Source organism: Rhinopithecus bieti, unplaced genomic scaffold (genome assembly GCF_001698545.2).
Source record: "Rhinopithecus bieti isolate Rb0 unplaced genomic scaffold, ASM169854v2 scaffold_12667, whole genome shotgun sequence".
Classification (NCBI taxonomy): domain Eukaryota; kingdom Metazoa; phylum Chordata; class Mammalia; order Primates; family Cercopithecidae; genus Rhinopithecus; species Rhinopithecus bieti.
The window spans coordinates 385381-405286 of record NW_016807256.1 but is presented as its reverse complement, the minus strand read 5'-3'; the positions used below and the strand labels follow the sequence as shown (position 1 = coordinate 405286).

The 19906-nt window shown below is 62.3% G+C and overlaps 1 protein-coding gene across 6 annotated transcripts; it reads left to right on the top strand.

Moving 5' to 3' along the window:
• Positions 1-3302: 3302 nt before the first annotated feature.
• On the top strand, positions 3303-18638 carry PLXNB3 (plexin B3). Of its 6 annotated transcripts, none has more exons than XM_017880779.1 (36): positions 3303-3429; positions 4609-4717; positions 6005-7045; positions 7388-7567; positions 8066-8173; positions 8259-8359; positions 9318-9450; positions 9620-9776; positions 9866-9974; positions 10056-10170; positions 10286-10411; positions 10493-10609; positions 10822-10915; positions 10998-11167; positions 11403-11554; positions 11749-11854; positions 12469-12599; positions 12852-13028; positions 13140-13335; positions 13481-13720; positions 13808-13966; positions 14039-14190; positions 14300-14400; positions 14474-14697; positions 14820-14998; positions 15189-15255; positions 15481-15808; positions 15950-16053; positions 16183-16276; positions 16512-16684; positions 16834-16994; positions 17254-17401; positions 17567-17631; positions 17703-17778; positions 17899-17973; positions 18234-18638. In XM_017880779.1, the coding sequence occupies exons 2-36, from the start codon at positions 4673-4675 to the stop codon at positions 18336-18338; spliced, it is 5709 nt and encodes a 1902-aa protein (XP_017736268.1). In that variant the 5' UTR covers positions 3303-3429; positions 4609-4672; the 3' UTR covers positions 18339-18638. The 6 variants fall into 6 exon arrangements, 5 of the variants coding, with proteins under 5 accessions (XP_017736268.1, XP_017736269.1, XP_017736266.1 ...); XM_017880780.1 differs by having other exon boundaries at positions 8045-8173; positions 17899-17960; XM_017880777.1 differs by having other exon boundaries at positions 8045-8173.
• The last annotated feature ends 1268 nt before the right edge of the window (positions 18639-19906 follow it).

The following is a 19906-nucleotide window of genomic DNA, read 5'->3' as shown; positions in this document are numbered from 1 at the left end:
ACAAAAAAACGAAAAAAAAAACAAAAAAAACACAAAACAAACAAACAAAAAAGATCCAAAAATTAGCCAGGTGTGGTGGCGGGCGCCTGTAGTCCCAGCTTCTTGGGAGGCTGAGGCAGGAGAATTGCTTGAACCAGGGAGGCGGAGGTTGCAGTGAGCCAAGATTGTGCCACTGCACTCTAGCCTGGGGGACAGAGCCACACTCTGCCTCAAAAAAAGAAATCAAAGCTAAAAGGACTGGAATAGAAGAAAGAAAACAATCACTACTTGCAGATGATAGGGTCGTGCAAGCAGAAAGTCAAAAAGAATCCACAAAGAGAACCCAAACGTAATTATTAGACTTAACATGAGAGTTTACAAGGTTATTTGATACAAAATCAGTACATAGAAATCCACTGTTTTTCTATATACCAGCAACACACAGTCTGAATAGGAATTCGAAAGAAGGTAGCCGGGCGCAATGGCTCACAGGCTCATGGGCCAGTACTTTGGGAGGCTGAGGTGGGAGGACCACTTGAGTCCAGGAGTTTGAGACCAGCCTGGGCAACATAGCGAAACCCTGTCTCTACAAAAAATTACAAAATTAGCCGGGCACTGCAGCGCCTGCCTTTAGTCCCAGGTGTTTGGGAGGCTAAGGTGGGAGGATCGCTTGAGCCCAGGAGGCTTCAGTGAGCTGTGATTGTGCCACTGCACTCCAACCTGCACAACAGAGTGAGACCCCATCTCAAAAAAAAAAAAAAAAAAAAAAATCAGATTGGTAAATGCAATGATATTAAAATTAAGACTTTCTGTTTATCACATGACATACAGCAAACTGAGAAGACAAGTAATAGGTAGGCCGAAGACATACACCCCAAGGATTGGTATGGAAAATACAGAACGCCTGCAAAATGTAACGCCAAGACATGCAAGGGCATTTCACAGAAGAAATGAAAAGCGCTGCAATATGGCTGGTGGCCAGGGAATGCCGACTCAAAACCCAGCAGGGCACCATTTCACACCCACGGTATGCGCAGAAACTATCAAATCTGCTCACTGGTGTACATGAAGACGTGGAACAGCAGTGGCAGTGGGGGTGTCCACTGGGATGCTAGCATGGAGAGCTATGTCTTCAGCCCAGCAAACGCGAAGCCCACGTCCCACTGACCCAACGAGTCCCCTTCCAGCATTGAGAAGCCTGGTACACGGAAAGGAGACGATGCTCCTTCCTATCCCTTGGTGAGGGGATCCAGCCATTGCAGGATACATCCAGCACAACTCCCCTGACATAAGATGTTCCAGTTCCCCAAACCAGCCTAGATCCTTTCTGGTTACACCAGCTTCAGACCAGGGGCTGCCATAGCCACGCCTCTTATCTGCTCAGAAAGCTTAGAAGGTGCATTTGCCATCTACACACATATTTATGAAAATGGTGCTGCCTGTGGATGGATTTATTTTCTCTCTTTCTTTCTCTTTCTTTCCCTTTCTTTCTTTCTCTTTCTTTCTCTTTCTTTTTCTTTCTTTCCCTTTCTCTCTCTCTCTCTCTCTCTCTTTCTTTCTTGACAGAGTCTTGCACTGTCACCCAGGCTGGAGTGCAATGGCACCATCACAGCTCACTGCAGCCTGCACCTCCCAGGCTCAGGCAATCCTCCCAACTCAGCCTCCCAAGTAGCTGGGACTACAGGCTCACACCACCATGCCTGGCTAATTTTTAAATTTTTATGTAGAGATGGGGTCTCACTATGTTGCCCATGCTGGTCTAGAACTTCTTGGCCCAAGCGCTCCTCCTGCCTTGGGCTCCCAAAGTGCTGGGATTATAGGCGGGAGCCACGGTGCCCAGCCTGATTTATTTTCTTCTGTGGAAAGGAAGGAAAAACCCATTCCTCATGCCAGATTGCAGGCATCGCTGTTGTCCAGGGCCAGCAAGGACATGTGTGTGTGTTGGGGTAGGCATGGGGGGAAGGACAGGGAGAGGGAGAGAGGGCAGGTGGCTCCCCCAAGCCTGCCCTCCTGGAGCTTCTAGATCCCTCCGTGGCCCCGTCCAGGCTGCCCGGCCTTCCTGCTGGGGAGAGACCCCTCGCCGGCTGCTCACTCGATTTTTGGTGGTCCCTTCCCACGGGCCTGCCTGGTTTGCCTCCACGGCCTCAGCGGCCACAGATGAGAGGCTGTGGATCTTGGGCCCAGTGGTCCAGAGTGTGGCCCATGCAGGAATGCCCGCTTCAAATCCCATCTCCGTGGAGTGCACTCTGAAGAAATGACGTCAGGCCATGGCAAGCCACCTGCCTCTGCGCCCCATTTCTCTCCATGCAGGTTGGAAAGAATGACACAGCTGCTCAGGGAAGCTCCCATACACCGAGTCTGCTGGGCCTTTGAGCTCCAGGGTGAACACCTGGCCCCATACCCCAGCTGCCCCCAGGGCTCCAGTCACCTGAGCCAAGCTTCTCACCCCCCAGGCCTCCCCAGTCCCATCGCCATTTCCTCCTCCCTCATGGGCCCCTCAATCTTACCATCCTCCCACTTCTGCCAGCACCTCCATGGACGGCCCTGACACAGGGGGAACAGTGCCCCAGCAGAAAAGCTCCAGGGTCGCCTGGATTCTCCTGCCTTCGCCTCCTGCCCTGGGTCCAACACACAGTCTTCAGAATGCTGCCTTGCCAGAGCGCCTCTGGAATGCACCCGCCTCTCCCCATGTCCACGACCACCACTGGACCAGGCCTCCCCACATTCTCTGCCCCAGCACCACCAACTTGCAGTTGCCCATGGCAAGGCAAGTCCAAGTTCTCAAGCCTGGCTACAGAGACCCCGCCTGATTTGCTGGCCTCCGCCACACCCTGGAAGCCAGCCCTCTACCAACCTTGCGTTGCAGCTGGTGGCAAACACTGGTTTTTTCTCAACGCCCCGTGGGCATGTCACGTGCAGGCCTGGCCTGGGGTAGGCCTCAGCTCCATCTCCTGCCAATGCCGGCCAAGATTCATGGTTCAAGGCCATGTAGCCTGATGGTGAAGTGAAGGGGACCTGTTGTTGACTCAGTCTTGCCACATACTGTGTGACTTTATTCAAGTTTCCTAACCTCCTGTGCCTCAGTTTCCTGACCTGTGTTTGTTTCTGAATGGTGCCAGTGCCAAGCCCAAGCCTGGCATCCAGTAGGTGCTTCGTGCCAGGTTATGGAATGCCTGCCCGATAGAAGGGCGCTGCCTTCTCTCACCTGCTCCAGCCAGGTGCCCACAGTCAGTCCTCCATCATGCCCGCTGTGGCCAGCAGAGGGCAGCAGCGCCCTGCCCTGCGCCATTGGGCAAAGGGGCGGGCAGAGAGAGGTTGGGCTGCCTGGCCAGGCTTGTTGGGATGAGTCGGGCTGGGCACGATTGCATTGTGGGCAGGGAGGCTGGGGCTCCGTGAGACGTGCTCCTGGCACTGCCAGCTACTACTTGGCCCTCGCTGGTGGTCCGCCAGGTAGGCAAGAGCTGGGGCAGGCTTGGGCTTGGGGTGCAGGGGCTACCAGGCTTCAGGCCAAGGCAACAGGGTGTGCTTAAGCCAGGGGGAAGCAAGGGTCTCAGGGTCAACTGGCTGGGGTCAGGCAAGAGCTCTCCGGCGCTGGCCCAGCCTGACGACGGCACTAGGTGCCTGAGAGCACGATGTCCCCCAAGGGGTAGCCCTGGGGTTAGGAGGTGGGGAACCGTGTTTCTTCCCCGAAATGGGAAAGCCAGCACCAGCCCCGGGCAGAGTACAGGGTAGAGAGGCTGCCCGCCTGGCTCCCCACCCCCACAGCCACCCAACTGGCCCAGCCAGGTGGCAGCAACCCGCTGCCACCTTGCCCTGGAGCCTACTGCTGCCGTGCTGTGAGGGAGGAACAGACCCCATCCCCAGTGCACCTGCTCCTGTGCCACTGGCCAGGCTGGCCTGTGAGGGTGACAGGGGGGCTAGCTGCTAGGTGCCCCTCTCTTCCCCACCCCCTGCACGGATGGCGTCTAGGCCAGCAGGATGGTGCTTCAGGGGATGGGGTGAACAGCCCTGGCCTGTGGACCCTCTGCCTCAGCCCATCTCAACCAGCCTCCTCCCGTGGTCCTGCTTGCTGCCACCATGCTGTACCTGGCACCACTTCACCAGTCCCCAGGGGCAGGGCTGGGCCGGGGGTGTGGAGGAAGATCTTTTGGACAAAGGCAGGCATTGAGGGCCAGGACTGGCACTTCACTCAGGCCCCAAGGCTATCAGCCTCGGCTCTGAAGCCCACCCCGTGCCCTTCACAGGGACCCAGAGGAGTCAGGGAGGGGTATGCTTAGTGACACAGGGGTTGCAGGGCCAGAAGGGGAGGGCTGGCTGGAGGAAACCCTGGCCCTTTGTCCCCAGATCCCGGGGGTGGCTCCCTGAGGGTGGGAAGTGGCAAGGAGCCCCCTGTCCAGAACAGCCCAGTGGGGGTGGCAGCACCAGCGAGCAGGGCCCCGGCCTGGCCTCTGGACAGAGGGAACATTGTTGTGGTGGAGGCAGGGCTGCCTTGGCCTGGCCACTATTGACAAAGCTGCCAGCTGTGAGGGAGCCTGGTCGCCAGGGTCTGGGCACCACCCCCACCACCGCCCCTCCTTCCCCAGGCCAGCTGGAATGGGGCTGAGCCTCAACTGTCTCCCTCCCACTCAGGACAATGCCCCCCACAGCCATCTCATGCCCATCGCCACTGCCCTGGGGCAGCTGAACTGAGCGGATGTGCCACGCCACCCAGGAGACCCCTCTGCTGCACCACTTCATGGTAAGTGCCCAGGCCCGGTGTCCCCAAAAATGTTCCTGGGAGGGGCAGGGTAGGGCAGGATGGCTCTGGCCAGGGCCCAGTACATACAGGCTGCAGTCTCCCTCATGGCAGACACTGCCACAGATAGCCCGGGGTCTGCAGGAAATGTCCATGCTCTTCCTGCCTGTGTTCCTGAGATAAGGGGCCTCTGGGCCTTCCTCCAGGCGCTACTCTGCCCTGAGTCCCAGCGGCCCCACTCTTGGTTGGCATGTGACCACACACCCAGGGCAGCATCTCTCTGTGGGGGGCAGCAGGGGCCACAGCAGGGTCTGCTCTCACCTCTCACCCTCAGCGGCTCAGCCCCGGGGTCCCACCAGGCACACCCAGGAGCCATCTCCAGTCTGGCACCCCTCCCTGCCCCTTCCCTGACCCCTCTCCCGGCCAGATCTCCTGGTCTGCTCTTCTCCCGGGACACTGCCACACTGAGGCCCCCTGTGCCAGGCCCTGAGAGACCCAAACTACTGGGGCCCATGGAGCAGGAGCAGGCCTCCCCGCACCTCTGCAGCCTGTGTTGTCTCTTGGCACCCCTGACTTCTCCCAGCACCCCCGCTGGCTTGCCCAGTGCTTCCTCACCCGGGAGCTGGGCGCCAGCATGGAGCAGGCCAGCATGGAACTGACCCCTGCTCCTCGCTGACTTGCTCCTTGCTCAGTCCGCGGCTGCCTGGCTCTTTCCCCCAGCTGGGGAGGGTTCCTCCTTGCAGCCGGCCCTGGCTGTCCAGGGCAGGTTTTTTCTCCCTGTCCAGTCCCTTGGGGCGCACGGTGGCCTCACTCCTCTCACTCCACTTCCATCTCTCTTGTCTGGGTGGTGGGCGCAGGGGCGCGTTGTGACACAGCTTCCGCCAGCCTTCCAGCTCCCGCGGCCTCCCTCCCTCCCCTGCCCGCTCTGTGACTCAGAGTCCCTCTGTTAGCGCTCTTGCGGCTTTCCAGGACCTGCCCCCCTTCAACAATCTACATGCATATAAAGTAGGAGATGAAAGAATTCTCTCCTTGTGTGCTTGTGCGTGCGTGCGTGCACCCCTCCCTGCCTCTTGCTCCAGCTCTTGGACACTGTCTTTGTCCCTCCTTCTGTCCTCTCTCTGTGCTCCCTCTGTCTCTTTGTCTCTGCTCACTCTCCCTCGCCCTCCATCTCTCTGCCTCCCCCGCTCCCTGGCCCTGAGCACCCTGGCCTCTCTCCACCCCACCTTCCACCTTCCTCTGGTCTTCTATCTGCCTTGCGCTCCCACTGCCCTGACCTGTGCCCTCTCACAGGCCCCCGTGATGGCTCGCTGGCCTCCCTTCGGCCTCTGCCTCCTCCTGCTGCTGCTGTCCCCACCGCCACTGCCCTTGACAGGGGCCCATCGCTTCTCCGCACCTAACACCACTCTCAACCACTTGGCACTGGCGCCTGGCCGAGGCACACTCTATGTCGGCGCTGTGAACCGCCTATTCCAGCTCAGCCCTGAGCTGCAGCTCGAGGCCATGGCTGTCACTGGCCCTGTCATCGACAGCCCCGACTGCGTGCCCTTCCGTGACCCGGCTGAGTGCCCACAGGCTCAGCTCACTGACAATGCCAACCAGCTGCTGCTGGTGAGCAGCCGTGCCCAGGAACTGGTGGCCTGCGGGCAGGTGCGGCAGGGTGTGTGTGAGACACGGCGCCTCGGGGATGTGGCCGAGGTGCTGTACCAGGCCGAGGACCCTGGTGATGGGCAGTTTGTGGCTGCCAATACCCCGGGAGTGGCCACGGTGGGGCTGGTGGTGCCCTTGCCCGGCCAGGACCTCCTGCTTGTGGCCAGAGGCCTGGCGGGCAAGCTGTCGGCAGGGGTGCCACCCCTGGCCATCCGCCAGCTGGCAGGGCCTCAGCCCTTCTCCAGCGAGGGCCTGGGCCGCCTGGTGGTAGGCGACTTCTCCGACTACAACAACAGCTACGTGGGGGCCTTTGCCGACGCCCGCTCCGCCTACTTTGTGTTCCGCCGCCGTGGGGCCCGGGCCCAGGCTGAGTACCGCTCCTACGTGGCCCGCGTCTGCCTGGGGGACACCAACCTGTACTCCTATGTGGAGGTCCCCCTCGCCTGCCAGGGCCAGGGCCTCATCCAGGCCGCCTTCCTTGCCCCGGGCACCTTGCTAGGGGCGTTTGCCGCGGGCCCAGGGGGCACCCAGGCGGCGCTCTGCGCCTTCCCCATGGCAGAGCTGGGTGCCAGCATGGAGCAGGCCCGGAGACTTTGCTACACGGCAGGCGGCCGGGGCCCCAGCGGCGCAGAGGAAGCCACCGTGGAGTACGGCGTCACGTCGCGCTGTGTCACCCTGCCCCTTGTGAGTGGCATGCCCTTCCACCCCCACTCCCTCTGTGGATGGCTAGCATCTTTCAGCACTGGGCAGGGGTGCCTGCCCATGGGAAGTGCCAGCCAAGCTCTCAGCCAGGGGTCGGCTGAGTCTCCAGGTCTCCTGCCTGCTCTCCAGCCGTTTCTTTCCACCCTGCTCCCTCTGGATGCTATGAGCTTGCCAGGTGCCCGGGCCCTTCAGCCCTGATTGCTGGGCCTTGGGATCCTCCCAAGCCAAGGTGCCTGGCTGTCCTCCCGCTGGCACCCTGGGCATGCCCCCTGACTGCCTCTTTGCCCTCTTCCGGGGGCTGATTCTCCGCTCTCTGTCATGTAGGACTCCCCCGAGTCGTACCCCTGCGGCGACGAACACACCCCCAGCCCTATTGCCGGCCGCCAGCCCCTGGAGGCCCAGCCTCTGCTGAAGCTCGGGCAGCCGGTCAGCGCCGTGGCAGCCCTCCAGGCAGACGGGCACATGGTAGCCTTCCTAGGGGACACCCAGGGCCAGCTGCACAAGGTGAGGGCCTGGCCTTGCTGTCTGGCTGGGTGTGCCCCTGGCCACGGAGGCTCAGGGAAGCCCCCAGAAACCTCCACCTCTTAGCCCACATCCCACAGTTGGGTTGGGGGGCTTTGCCACACAGTGACTGCTGGTGGTGGCTCACGGTGAAGGTAGCTGGGGTGGCTGGGTGAGGTGGGCAGGGTGTGGTGCCTCCTGGGGACCTTCCTGTCTCCCCATAGCTGCCCTCCCACCTGGCAGAACTATCCCTGGTACGCAGGGCCTCACCCAGGGTGCCGCTGCTGCCCTTGTGTCATGGTTCCCTGCAGTGTCCCAGGCCTGAGGGTGCTGAATGGGGGAAGCGATGTGTTCTCCCTCAATGGCCCAGCAGGAAGGGAGCTGGCTCTAAAAAGGAGCCCCCACTGGGAAGAGGGCGTGTCCCTTGAATGGGCAACTTTTGGCCATCTGGCCCAGCCTTGTCCTTGTCCCCCCACTCAGGTCTTTCTCCACGGCTCCCAGGGCCAGGTTTACCACTCCCAGCAAGTGGGGCCTCCAGGCTCAGCCATCAGCCCAGACCTGCTGCTGGACAGCAGTGACAGTCACCTCTATGTCCTGACTGCTCACCAGGTGAGGGCCATCCTGGGGCTGAAGGGGCCAGCACATGCGGCCCGAGTCTCGTGTCCATTGCCTCTCTGCTCTGCTGCCCCTCCAGGTGGACCGGATACCTGTGGCGGCCTGTCCCCAGTTCCCTGACTGTGCCAGCTGCCTCCAGGCCCAGGACCCGCTGTGTGGCTGGTGTGTCCTCCAGGGCAGGTGAGCACGGGGCCTGTGCCTAGGCTTGGGCCAATGGGTGGTGTGTGCCAGGAGGCTGCCCCTGGAAGCAGCCCTAGGTGTCTCGGGAGGCCAACCCTGCCTGTTGGAGAGACTTGGGACCACCATGGAGGTCACCCATCTTGCCCCATCTCACTGAGCCATGAATCTGGTTGGTACCCCCCTTTTCCGACACCTCCCAGCCTGTGGGCTCCTCATCTCAGCAGCCCCAGCCATGGTCCAGGACCCCCACACAGCTGCCCTCCAGCCCGTGCTGCATACGGCATTCCTAGGAACCCTTTAAGGCAGCCCGTGCTGCATACGGCATTCCTAGGAATCCTTTAAGGCAGCCCGTGCTGCATACGGCATTCAAATCCTTTAAGGCAGCCCGTGCTGCATACGGCATTCAAATCCTTTAAGGCAGCCCGTGCTGCATACGGCATTCAAATCCTTTAAGGCAGCCCGTGCTGCATACGGCATTCAAATCCTTTAAGGCAGCCCGTGCTGCATACGGCATTCAAATCCTTTAAGGCAGCCCGTGCTGCATACGGCATTCAAATCCTTTAAGGCAGCCCGTGCTGCATACGGCATTCAAATCCTTTAAGGCAGCCCGTGCTGCATACGGCATTCAAATCCTTTAAGGCAGCCCGTGCTGCATACGGCATTCAAATCCTTTAAGGCAGCCCGTGCTGCATACGGCATTCCTAGGAACCCTTTAAGGCAGCCCTGAGTCTTTTTGTGTCCCTCAGCCCAGTCACAGCTCCTTTTTGGGGCTGGAGCCCATGCCTCGGCCATGAGGCCTGGCCTGCTTGGCCCCTTTCTCTCTGGGCACAATCCCGTTCACGCCTCCTGCTCATTGCACCCCACTGCACTCCACCTGGGCCGGCCTCCCCAGCCCCGTTGTCAGTCATGCTTGGAGTCTAAGACCCCCACGGTGACCGGATAAACCCCTGCCTGGCAGGTGTACCCGGAAGGGCCAGTGCAAGCGGGCGGGCCAGCCTAACCAGTGGCTGTGGAGCTATGAGGAGGACAGCCACTGCCTGCACATCCAGAGCCTGCTGCCGAGCCACCACCCCCGCCAGGAGCAGGGCCAGGTAAGCCGCCCACCACCACTGGGCCCTCTGGGCAGCATGACCACTGCCTGGAGCATGAACCCCACTTGCCTTCCGTCCTCTCTCTCCCATGGCCTCTGCTGCCGCCCCCAGCAGTGGCCACCCCCTCTGCTCTGGCTCCATCTCCCTGTTTCTCCCCGCTGCATCCCAGGTCACTTTGTCTGTCCCCTGGCTGCCCATCCTGGATGCAGATGAATACTTCCATTGTGCGTTTGGGGACTATGACAGCTTGGCTCATGTGGAAGGGCCCTACGTGGCCTGTGTCACCCCTCCCCAAGACCAGGTGCCACTTAACCCTCCAGGCACAGGTGAGTGGCCCATGGGGTAGGGGACTGGGGTGGAAGCTGGAGGGGGAATGAGCCACCTGACCTGTCCTGCCCCCACTGTCCCCTCCCAGAATACGTCACCGTGCCCCTGGCCCTGATGTTTGAAGACGTGGCTGTGGCTACCACCAACTTCTCCTTTTATGACTGCAGTGCCATCCAGGCCTTGGAGGCAGCTGCCCCGTGAGTCCCTGGGCCTGTCTCCTGGGGTAGAGGTGGCGACCCCAGAGGGCACTCAGCTGAGCAGCTGCCCTTCCCCTCCAGGTGTCGTGCTTGCGTGGGCAGCATCTGGCGGTGTCACTGGTGCCCCCAGAGTAGCCACTGTGTATACGGAGAGCACTGCCCAGAGGGCGAGAGGACCGTCTACAGCACCCAGGAGGTGGGTGGGCCCGACTTTCGGGCAGAGACAGGGCTGTCCCTTCTCCACCCTTCCCAGGCCCACCCAGCAGTAAGCCCTTTGAGTTCTAAAGGGCTGAAGGCTCTCGTTTTCCCAGGTGGACGTCCAGGTGCGTGGCCCAGGGGCTTGCCCGCAGGTTGAAGGCCTGGCAGGTCCCCACCTGGTGCCTGTGGGCTGGGAGAGCCATTTGGCCCTACGTGTGCGGAACCTTCAGCATTTCCGAGTGAGCTGTCAGGAGGGAAGTGGGCAGGGCAGTGGGGTCTGCCAACAGCATGTCCACACTCCTGACAGCATCCTTTCCCAGGGCTTGCCTGCCTCCTTCCACTGCTGGCTGGAGCTGCCTGGAGAACTTCGGGGGCTGCCGGCCACCCTGGAGGAGACAGCAGGGGACTCAGGCCTTATCCACTGCCAGGCCCACCAGGTGAGAGGCTGCCCTCCAAGCTTCCATAGACCCTCAGGAGTCTGCCATCTTTATGGAGAGCCTGCTTGGGGCCCACAGCCTCTGTCCCTGGGCCCCAGTCTTGGGGGAGAGGCAGGGAACAATCACATTAATTCTGGGGGGTGGCCCAGAGGAGACAAGAGTCAGAGGTGCCCTGAGTGGGCACCCAGCCTGACCCCACACTCTGCCCACAGTTCTACCCCTCCATGTCCCAGCGGGAGCTCCCAGTGCCCATCTACGTCACCCAGGGCAAGGCCCAGAGGCTGGACAACGCCCATGCTCTTTATGGTGAGCCTGAGGGCAGCCAGGCAGGCGGGGCAGTGTGGGTGGCAGATAGGAGGCACTCAGCACACTGCCTGACCTTCCCTAGTGATCCTGTACGACTGTGCCATGGGCCACCCGGACTGCAGCCACTGCCAAGCGGCCAACAGGAGCCTGGGCTGCCTGTGGTGTGCTGACGGCCAGCCTGCCTGTCGCTATGGGCCCTTGTGCCCGCCGGGGGCTGTGGAGCTGCTGTGTCCTGCACCCAGCATTGATGCGGTGAGCCCCCGCCTCTAGGGTTGAGTGCGGGTCTCCTGCTGGGGCCCCCACAGCCCAGTGGTCCACTTCTCCTGCCCTGCACTGTCCTGTCCTCCGTGGTCAGACCAGCCCTACCCCAGGCCCCCAAACCCCATCAGCTCGGTCTGGCTGGGTTGGTTGGCCGGCTGGGCACCCGGCACTGTAGAGTGGGGTGTGGGTGCGGGGGATCCCATCTGCCATAATTTGCCTGCTGCAGGTGGAGCCCCTGACTGGTCCCCCTGAGGGAGGCTTGGCCCTCACCATCCTGGGCTCCAACCTGGGCCGGGCCTTCGCTGATGTGCAATACGCCGTGAGCGTGGCCAGCCGACCCTGCAGCCCTGAGCCCTCTCTCTACCGCACCTCAGCCCGGTGAGGCACTTGGAGGGTGAGGATGGGTGGGGAGACCCTCAGAGATGGCCACCCAGAGATAAGGCAGGCCTGTGGCCAAGAAAACCTGGGGCACTGGGTCACGGGAGGGGTGGAGAAGGTGTGCTCGGTAGCAGCTGGCAGGCTGTCCCCTGCGTCCCTGGGCCCTGAGCAGCTCCCAGGCCTCGGCTTTCCAGGATTGTGTGTGTGACATCTCCTGCCCCCAATGGCACCACTGGGCCTGTCCAGGTGGCCATTAAGAGCCAGCCACCAGGCATCTCAAGCCAGCACTTCACCTACCAGGTCAGTGGCCTCCCAGGTGCGCCCTACGCAGGGGAGGGTGGGAGGGAGGGCCAGGAAGGGCAGGCGCCTAATGAGGATGCCAAGCTGGGTCTGCGGGGAGCAGGAAGCACCGCTGCATGTCTAGGAGGGAAGCCACAGCATGTGAGTGGAGGCGGGCAGCCAGGCCAGTCTGGGGCACGAAGCTCTTGGGAAGTGTTGCCCTGGGCATTTGGTGGCACCGTTTCCCAGGCGGGAAGGCTGGGACAGGAGCGGTGGGGGCAGGGGCGGGTTCTGCTTGACCCATGCAGTGCCCCAAGGAGGCAAATGGATTTCAGAGTTCAGAGCTCCAGGTCTGGGGCTGCAAGCTGTGGTGTGGAGGAGGCTGTCCAAAGGAGGGGAGACTGGCAGTGAGGATAAAAGAGCCCCACTCCTACTCCCCATGTGGCAGGGGTGGGTGGGAGGAAGCTGGCCAGCGTGCAGTGGCCTCTGGAAGGAGGGCGTGGTCCACTTTGGCCCCAGGAGGTGAAGCCCAGAGATGACCTGCGCTTTAGAACCGGAGGACCTTGGGCATGGCCCAAGGGGGTGAAAGGGCCAAGCTGGGCTGCCTTGCCTACCCAGCCCGCGCTGTTCCCCAGGACCCTGTCCTGCTGAGCCTGAGTCCTCGCTGGGGTCCCCAGGCAGGGGGCACCCAGCTCACCATCCGAGGTCAGCACCTCCAGACAGGTGGCAACACCAGTGCCTTCGTGGGTGGCCAACCCTGTCCCATGTGAGTACCAGTCTGCCTGCCGTCAAGTGGTGGGCACTCCCATAGGCCTCAGTGTCCTTTCTACATGGTGGGGGGGGGTTGGTGGTTCATTCAGAGAAGTGCTTGCTGTGGCCACCCCCAGTGGTCCCTGCGCTTGTCAAGACAGGCTAAGTAGGGCTTCTCCTATGGGGGCTGGGCCAGGGCTGGGCCAGGGCTGGGGTAGAGGGGTGGTAGTTAGAGCCAAGATGAGAGACTCTGCTACCCATCCTGCAGCCTGGAGCCAGTGTGTCCGGAGGCCATTGTGTGCCGCACCAGGCCCCAGGCTGTCCCAGGAGAAGCAGCGGTCCTTGTGGTCTTTGGCCATGCCCAGCGCACACTGCTCGCCAACCCCTTCCGCTACACCGCCAACCCCCGGCTTGTAGCAGCGGAGCCCAGTGCCAGCTTCCGGGGGTAAGGGTCAGCCCACAGGCCAGCCTGTGCACCAGGCAGGAGGGAAGGTGGGATGGGGGCTGGGCTGTGCTGCCCACCACCCGCCCACACCCGACTGCCATCCTGGCACAGGGGTGGGCGGCTGATCCGTGTCAGGGGCACCGGCCTGGATGTGGTGCAGCGGCCCCTACTGTCTGTGTGGCTGGAGGCTGATGCAGAGGCACAGGCTTCCAAGGCCCAGCCCCGGGACCCAGAGCCGAGGAGGAGCTGTGGAGCCCCTGCTGCGGATCCCCAGGCTTGTATCCAGCTTGGTGGGGGACTGCTACAGGTGAGCCCCTCACCAGCAAGCAACAGGGCTGTCCCTGACCATGCCCATGCCCGGTGGGGAGGGGGAGGGCAAGCTGCCATGCCCCTGGCAGTGCATAGTGGAGCCCAGCTCACTTCACCTGCGGCTGGCCCCGAATGTCCCACAGTGCTCCACCGTCTGCTCCGTCAACTCGTCCAGCCTCCTCCTGTGCTGGAGCCCTGCCGTGCCAGACAGGGCCCGCCCGCAGCGGGTCTTCTTCACCCTAGACAACGTGCAAGTGGACTTCGCCAGCGCCAGTGGGGGCCAGGGCTTCCTGTACCAGCCCAACCCCCGCCTGGCACCCCTCAGCCGCGAGGGGCCTGCCCGCCCCTACCGCCTCAAGCCAGGCCACATCCTGGATGTGGAGGTGAGGACCACCTCCAACCCTGCCCCGCCAGGCTGCTCAGGCCACCTCTGTGGGGGCCAGTGGCTTAGGCTCCCATGTGTGTCCCAGGGTGAGGGCCTCAACCTGGGCATCAGCAAGGAGGAGGTGCGCGTGCACATCGGCCGCAGCGAGTGCCTGGTGAAGACGCTCACGCGCACCCACCTGTACTGCGAGCCGCCTGCGCACGCCCCGCAGCCTGCCGATGGCTCTGGCCTGCCACAGTTCGTGGTGAGTCTGCACCCTGGGTGGGCAGATGGGCCAGGTGCCGCCGGCATGCACTCAGGAGCCTTGCCCACCCAGGTGCAGATGGGCAATGTGAGGCTGGCCCTGGGCCCTGTGCAGTACGCGGCTGAGCCCCCGCTGTCTGCCTTTCCCGTGGAGGCCCAGGCAGGCCTGGGCATGGGTGCTGCCGTGCTGATCGCCGCCGTGCTCCTCCTCACCCTCATGTACAGGTGAGACCCGCCCACCCCCAGCACACTTCCCTCCTTGCCATTGGCAAGGGTACCCCGGCAGGCGGCCAGCCTGGCCCTGGCCCTGGCTGATGCTAGCCCTGGGCTGCAGGCACAAGAGCAAGCAGGCCCTGCGGGACTACCAGAAGGTGCTACTGCAGCTGGAGAGCCTGGAGACCGGCGTGGGGGACCAGTGCCGCAAGGAGTTCACAGGTGGGTGCGGAGGCAGGGGAGACAGGGTGCCCACAGGGCCTGAACTCACACCTCAGCTGCTCCTGGCCTGCAGACCTCATGACGGAGATGACCGACCTCAGCAGCGACTTGGAGGCCAGCGGGATCCCCTTCCTGGACTACCGCACCTACGCCGAGCGCGCCTTCTTCCCTGGCCATGGCGGTTGCCCACTGCAGCCCAAGCCCGAGGGGCCAGGGGAAGACGGCCGCTGCACCACTGTGCACCAGGGCCTCACGCAGCTCTCCAACCTGCTCAACAGCAAGCTCTTCCTCCTCACGGTGAGGGCCTTGTGGCAGGAGTCCCCGGTGGGCAAGGAGGTGGGGCTGGGGAACTGCTTGGCCTGAGACAAACGGGAGGGAAGAGTGGGGCTTCCTGGGATGAGCCTCCAACCCTTGCCCAGCTCATCCACACCCTGGAGGAGCAGCCCAGCTTTTCCCAGAGGGATCGCTGCCATGTGGCTTCGCTGCTGTCGCTAGCACTACACGGCAAGCTGGAGTACCTGACGGACATCATGAGGACCCTGCTGGGTGACCTGGCGGCCCATTACGTGCACAGGAACCCCAAGCTCATGCTACGCAGGTTGGCCTTGACCTGGACCCAGTGGCAGGGGTGAGGGCTCGCCACAGACCTGCCCCCATCGCACCCTGGGCGGGCTCTGTCCAGGGGTGCGGGGGGCCAGGAAGCCCCAGAAGGTCGCGGGAAGGAAAATGAGATGTCCTCAGCAGGGACACAGGCACAAACGCCTGACCCTGTGGCCGGCTCTCCGCAGGACAGAGACCATGGTGGAAAAACTGCTCACCAACTGGCTGTCCATCTGCCTATACGCCTTCCTGAGGGTGAGGGGCACTGTCCCGCCTGCCCCCAGCCCTGAGTGGCAGACTCCTCCCCTCTCGCCATGTGGGGGTTGCTGCCTGCGCCCTACCTGACCAAGGCCCAGCAAGGAGGGGCTTTGGAAAGGGAAGGACTTTGAACGCTCTCCCGGGCTGGAGGCGAGGCAGAGGCGAGAAGGGCTGCCATCGATCCCCTCACTTGGCTGATGCTGGCTCATCTTGGCAGTGCAGGAGGTGGCCGGTGAGCCACTGTACATGCTCTTCCGGGCCATCCAGTACCAAGTGGACAAAGGCCCCGTGGACGCCGTGACAGGCAAAGCCAAACGGACCCTGAATGATAGCCGCCTGCTGCGGGAGGACGTGGAGTTCCAGCCCCTGACACTGATGGTGCTGGTGGGGCCTGGGGCTGGCGGGGCCGCAGGCAGCAGTGAGGTGCAGCGCGTGCCGGCCCGGGTGCTCGACACAGACACCATCACCCAGGTCAAGGAGAAGGTGTTGGACCAAGTCTACAAGGGCACCCCCTTCTCCCAGAGGCCCTCAGTGCATGCCCTAGACCTTGGTGAGAGAGCCAGCCCTGCCCACCCACCCCAGGGACCCTTCCCTACCCCTCTGGCACCTGGAGACCCTCATCTGTGCCTTACTATGAGCGTGGGGCATGGAGAGCAGGCTGTAGACTATCTGCATCCCTGACTCCCTCCAGAGTGGCGCTCGGGCCTGGCTGGTCACCTCACCCTGTCGGATGAAGACTTGACCTCCGTGACCCAAAATCATTGGAAGAGACTCAACACTTTGCAGCACTACAAGGTATGAGCAGTGGCAGGGTGAGGCAGGGCAGGGCGGGGCTGGGGCGGGGAGGTCGAGGCAGGGTAGGGTGGGAGCAGTGTAGGCGCCTCACTAGGGGTCAGCACAGCCTCCGCTCCCCATCTCTGCCAGGTCCCAGATGGAGCAACAGTGGGGCTCATCCCTCAGCTGCACAGTGGCAGCAGCACCTCCCAGAGCCTGGCCCAGAGGTGCCCCTTGGGAGAGAGTGAGTCCCTCAGGGTTGGCCCCGACCTGGGGCCACTGGAGTCCAGGCTGGACAGGCAGAACTCCTGGCCACGCATCTGCTTCAGCTTCATCCCCCACCCCACCGAGATCTTCTGCCCATCTCTCCTTCCTTTCTTCCAGTCCCCACCCTGCCCCACCTTGTCAGGGAAGTGGACTGGGCATCCCAGGCCAGGGGCAGGGGGCATAGTCCTGAAGCCAGGCTCCTGTGCCCTCAGACATCCCCACGCTGGAGGATGGCGAGGAGGGTGGGGTGTGCCTCTGGCACCTGGTGAAAGCCACCGAGGAGCCAGAAGGGGCCAAGGTGCGGTGCAGCAGCCTGCGGGAGCGGGAGCCAGCAAGGGCCAAGGCCATTCCGGAAATCTACCTCACCCGTCTGCTGTCCATGAAGGTTGGTGCGGCCCGGGCAGCTGGGCCTGAGAGGAAGCTCAGCCACGGGCCCCCGACTGAGCCAGGGAGTGGGAGGGGCAGGGGCAGCCTGGGCCCTCCGCTGGCCCCCACACCCTGCCCTCCACATGGCCCTTATCCCCTGCCTCGCAGGGCACGCTGCAGAAGTTTGTGGACGACACCTTCCAGGCCATTCTCAGTGTGAACCAGCCCATCCCCATTGCTGTCAAGTACCTGTTTGACCTTCTGGATGAACTCGCAGAGAAGCACGGCATCGAGGACCCAGGGACCCTGCACATCTGGAAGACGAACAGGTGCCCTTCCTGCTGCCCCACCCCTGCTGTGCACATGGTCCACTGAGTCCCAGAGGGACCAGGACATTCCCAGGGTGGATGCACCCACCTGCGGTTTCTGGAACTTACAGGAAGATCTAGGGCCCAGGTCACCTGGGCCACCAGGCCAGCTTCCAGTGGCCCCTGGCCCCAAGTGTGTTGCCAGTAGGCTGGAGTGCATGGGGCGGAGATCACGATGGCGGGCCAGGGCCTCACGCCCACGCCCGCCCTGCGCCCCCAGTCTGCTGCTGCGGTTCTGGGTGAATGCCTTGAAGAACCCACAGCTCATCTTTGATGTACGGGTGTCGGACAACGTGGACGCTATCCTTGCTGTCATCGCCCAGACCTTTATTGACTCCTGTACCACCTCAGAGCATAAAGTGGGCCGGGTGAGAGCAGTGCCAGCAGCAGCAGGTGGCAGGGGCTTGAGGAGGAAAGGCTTATGGGGGAAGCCTGGAGGGCTCTGTGCAGAGCTCTGGGTGGGTGGTGGCAGCGTCATGGTGGCACCTTCACCTCCTAGCTCATGCCTAGCACCTTCCCTCCCTCTGGAGCAGGATTCCCCAGTGAACAAACTGCTCTATGCCCGGGAGATCCCACGCTACAAGCAAATGGTGGAGAGGTGGGTATCAGAGGCATCGGGGCTGCGGGGAATGGGGGCTGCCCCACCCCTAACTAAGTCTGTTCCTCCAGATACTACGCGGACATTCGCCAGAGCTCTCCGGCAAGCTACCAGGAGATGAACTCTGCCCTGGCTGAGCTCTCCGGGGTGAGGCATGGCCCAGGGGGTGCGCCTGTCCACATGTGGGTGGAAAGACTAGCAGAGGGGGGGATTGGGCTTGAGGACCAGGCTGGGACCTCACTGCCTCCCTCCACATGGTGCCCCCAGAGCTACACTTCTGCTCCCCACTGTCTGGAGGCTCTGCAAGAACTCTACAACCACATCCACAGGTACTACGATCAGGTGAGGCCCAGGGCACTCCAGAGGGGAGGCGCAGCGGAGCGGGAGGCCCGTGGACCCTCCCGGGGGAGCAACGGTGCCAGCCCATGCTGGCGGGGACCAGGCTGGGGAAGGGACTCGGCTTTCATTCAGATTTCCCAGGGAGACCCCAGGCAGCCCCCACTGGATCCCCAGGCTCCTGCAGAGATGGAAGGAGGGTGGGTGGCCCTGGGCCAGCAGGCAGAGGGACAGGCTCAGACAGGCACCTTCCTCTGCCCGGGCAGATTATCAGTGCCCTGGAGGAGGACCCTGTGGGCCAGAAGCTGCAGCTGGCCTGCCGCCTGCAGCAAGTCGCCGCCCTGGTGGAGAACAAAGTGACTGACCTGTGAGCTCTGGCTCAGACAGCAGCAAGCCGGATCCACCACCACCGCAGTGCCTTATGACCCCGGAACCGAGCCAGCCACTGAGGGGAGCTGGTAGAGCCTGGGGGCGCAGGGTGCACAGCCAGGCGCTGTGCCCAGCAGTGGGCTCCCTGCCTACCACCTCCCCTGCCAGCCCACCCACCTTCCCCCCACCTGGGATTGTTTCTAATTTATAAGGACCCCCCCTTCTTCCCCCTCTCCCCACTATATTTATTTGCCTGCTGGAAAATCACATCTGGAAATAAAATAGAAATATGTCTTTATTTTGAGATGGAGTCTTGCTCTCTCAGGCTGGAGTGCAGTGGCGCGATCTCAGCTTACTGCAACCTCTGTTTCCCGGGTTCAAGCAATTCTCCTGCCTCAGCCTCCCGAGTAGCTGGGATTACAGGCGTGTGCCACCACACCTAATTTTGGTATTTTTAGTAGAGACGGGATTTCCCCATGTCGGCCAGGCTGGTCTCAAAACTCCTGACCTCAGGTGATCTGCCCGCCTCAGCCTCCCAAAATGCTGGGATCACAGGCATTAGCCACCACACCTGGACAGAAATGTCTTTTTACAAAGGGCCCAATCCCCAGCCCCTGCTTTTCCCTGCAGGAGCTGACTCAATGCTCTCCTGACTGAGAGCCCCCTCAGCCCCATGGCTATGACCTGCTACCCACAGACAAAGAGAAGCCATCAGGTACCCGGGCTTCACTTTCCCTCCCACTCCCTGACCTCGCTGGCCCCTCCACCAATGCGTGGCCCACCCCTACCAGTTCACGGACACTGGTACAGGAACACTGCACCAATATCTTACGACAAGCACCCGCTCTGCCAAGCCCCCTCCCCTTCATTGGGACTCCTCTGTCCGGCCCCAGCTGGACTCTCAGCTCCACTCTCACCCCTCCATTCCCTTGTCCTCGAAGTGGCCAGAGTGACCCTTTGCTGAGCAGAAGCTCAGTGACCACTCCCCAACCCCATATCACCCAAGCTCCACACTGAGCCAACAGACCCCAGGCCTCTAGTCCTTGCCCCCAAACCATGCAGCAGTCATGGCCAGCACGTGAAGGGCTGGAACATGTCTTGGCTGCAGGCCTTGCCCCACTGTGCCCTGGGTTGCCGTGGATGCTTCTGGGGACCCAATTTCTCCTGGTCTCTCAGTCACCACGACACTCACAGAGAAGTGGCTATGGGCTTGCTTGTCCCCAGCAGCAAGCAGTTTCCTGCTGCCTCCCCCATATCTGGCTATGGAGCAGCCCATGGCAGGCACCTTGCAAATGGTGGAGAAGAAGAGCAGGTGCTGGGAGCCAGGGTGCCAGGCAGGGTCGCAGGAGCAGGTTCTGGGCTCGCAAACTCCCAGGCCTTCCCTCAGCAGGCCTGGTGCCTCTGGTAGGGGAAATGAGGGGTCCCCAGCAACGCCACATTCAGAGGGCACTGGGCTCCCACTTGTCCTAGGGGCTAATGAAACATAGAAGCAGAAAGTGGCTGGGAGCAGCCAGGGATGGGGTTCCCACGGGAGAGAAGCACCTCAAGGATGCCCACGGGGGCACAGGTG

Bases quoted from the DNA above. Each gene is read 5' to 3' on its own strand.
- PLXNB3 (XM_017880777.1), top strand. From the start codon at position 4,673: ATGTGCCACGCCACCCAGGAGACCCCTCTGCTGCACCACTTCATG. The intron at 12,600-12,851 runs GTGAGTACCAGT...CCCATCCTGCAG, and splicing joins GGTGGCCAACCCTGTCCCAT to CCTGGAGCCAGTGTGTCCGG. The intron at 17,402-17,566 runs GTGAGAGCAGTG...CCTCTGGAGCAG, and splicing joins CAGAGCATAAAGTGGGCCGG to GATTCCCCAGTGAACAAACT.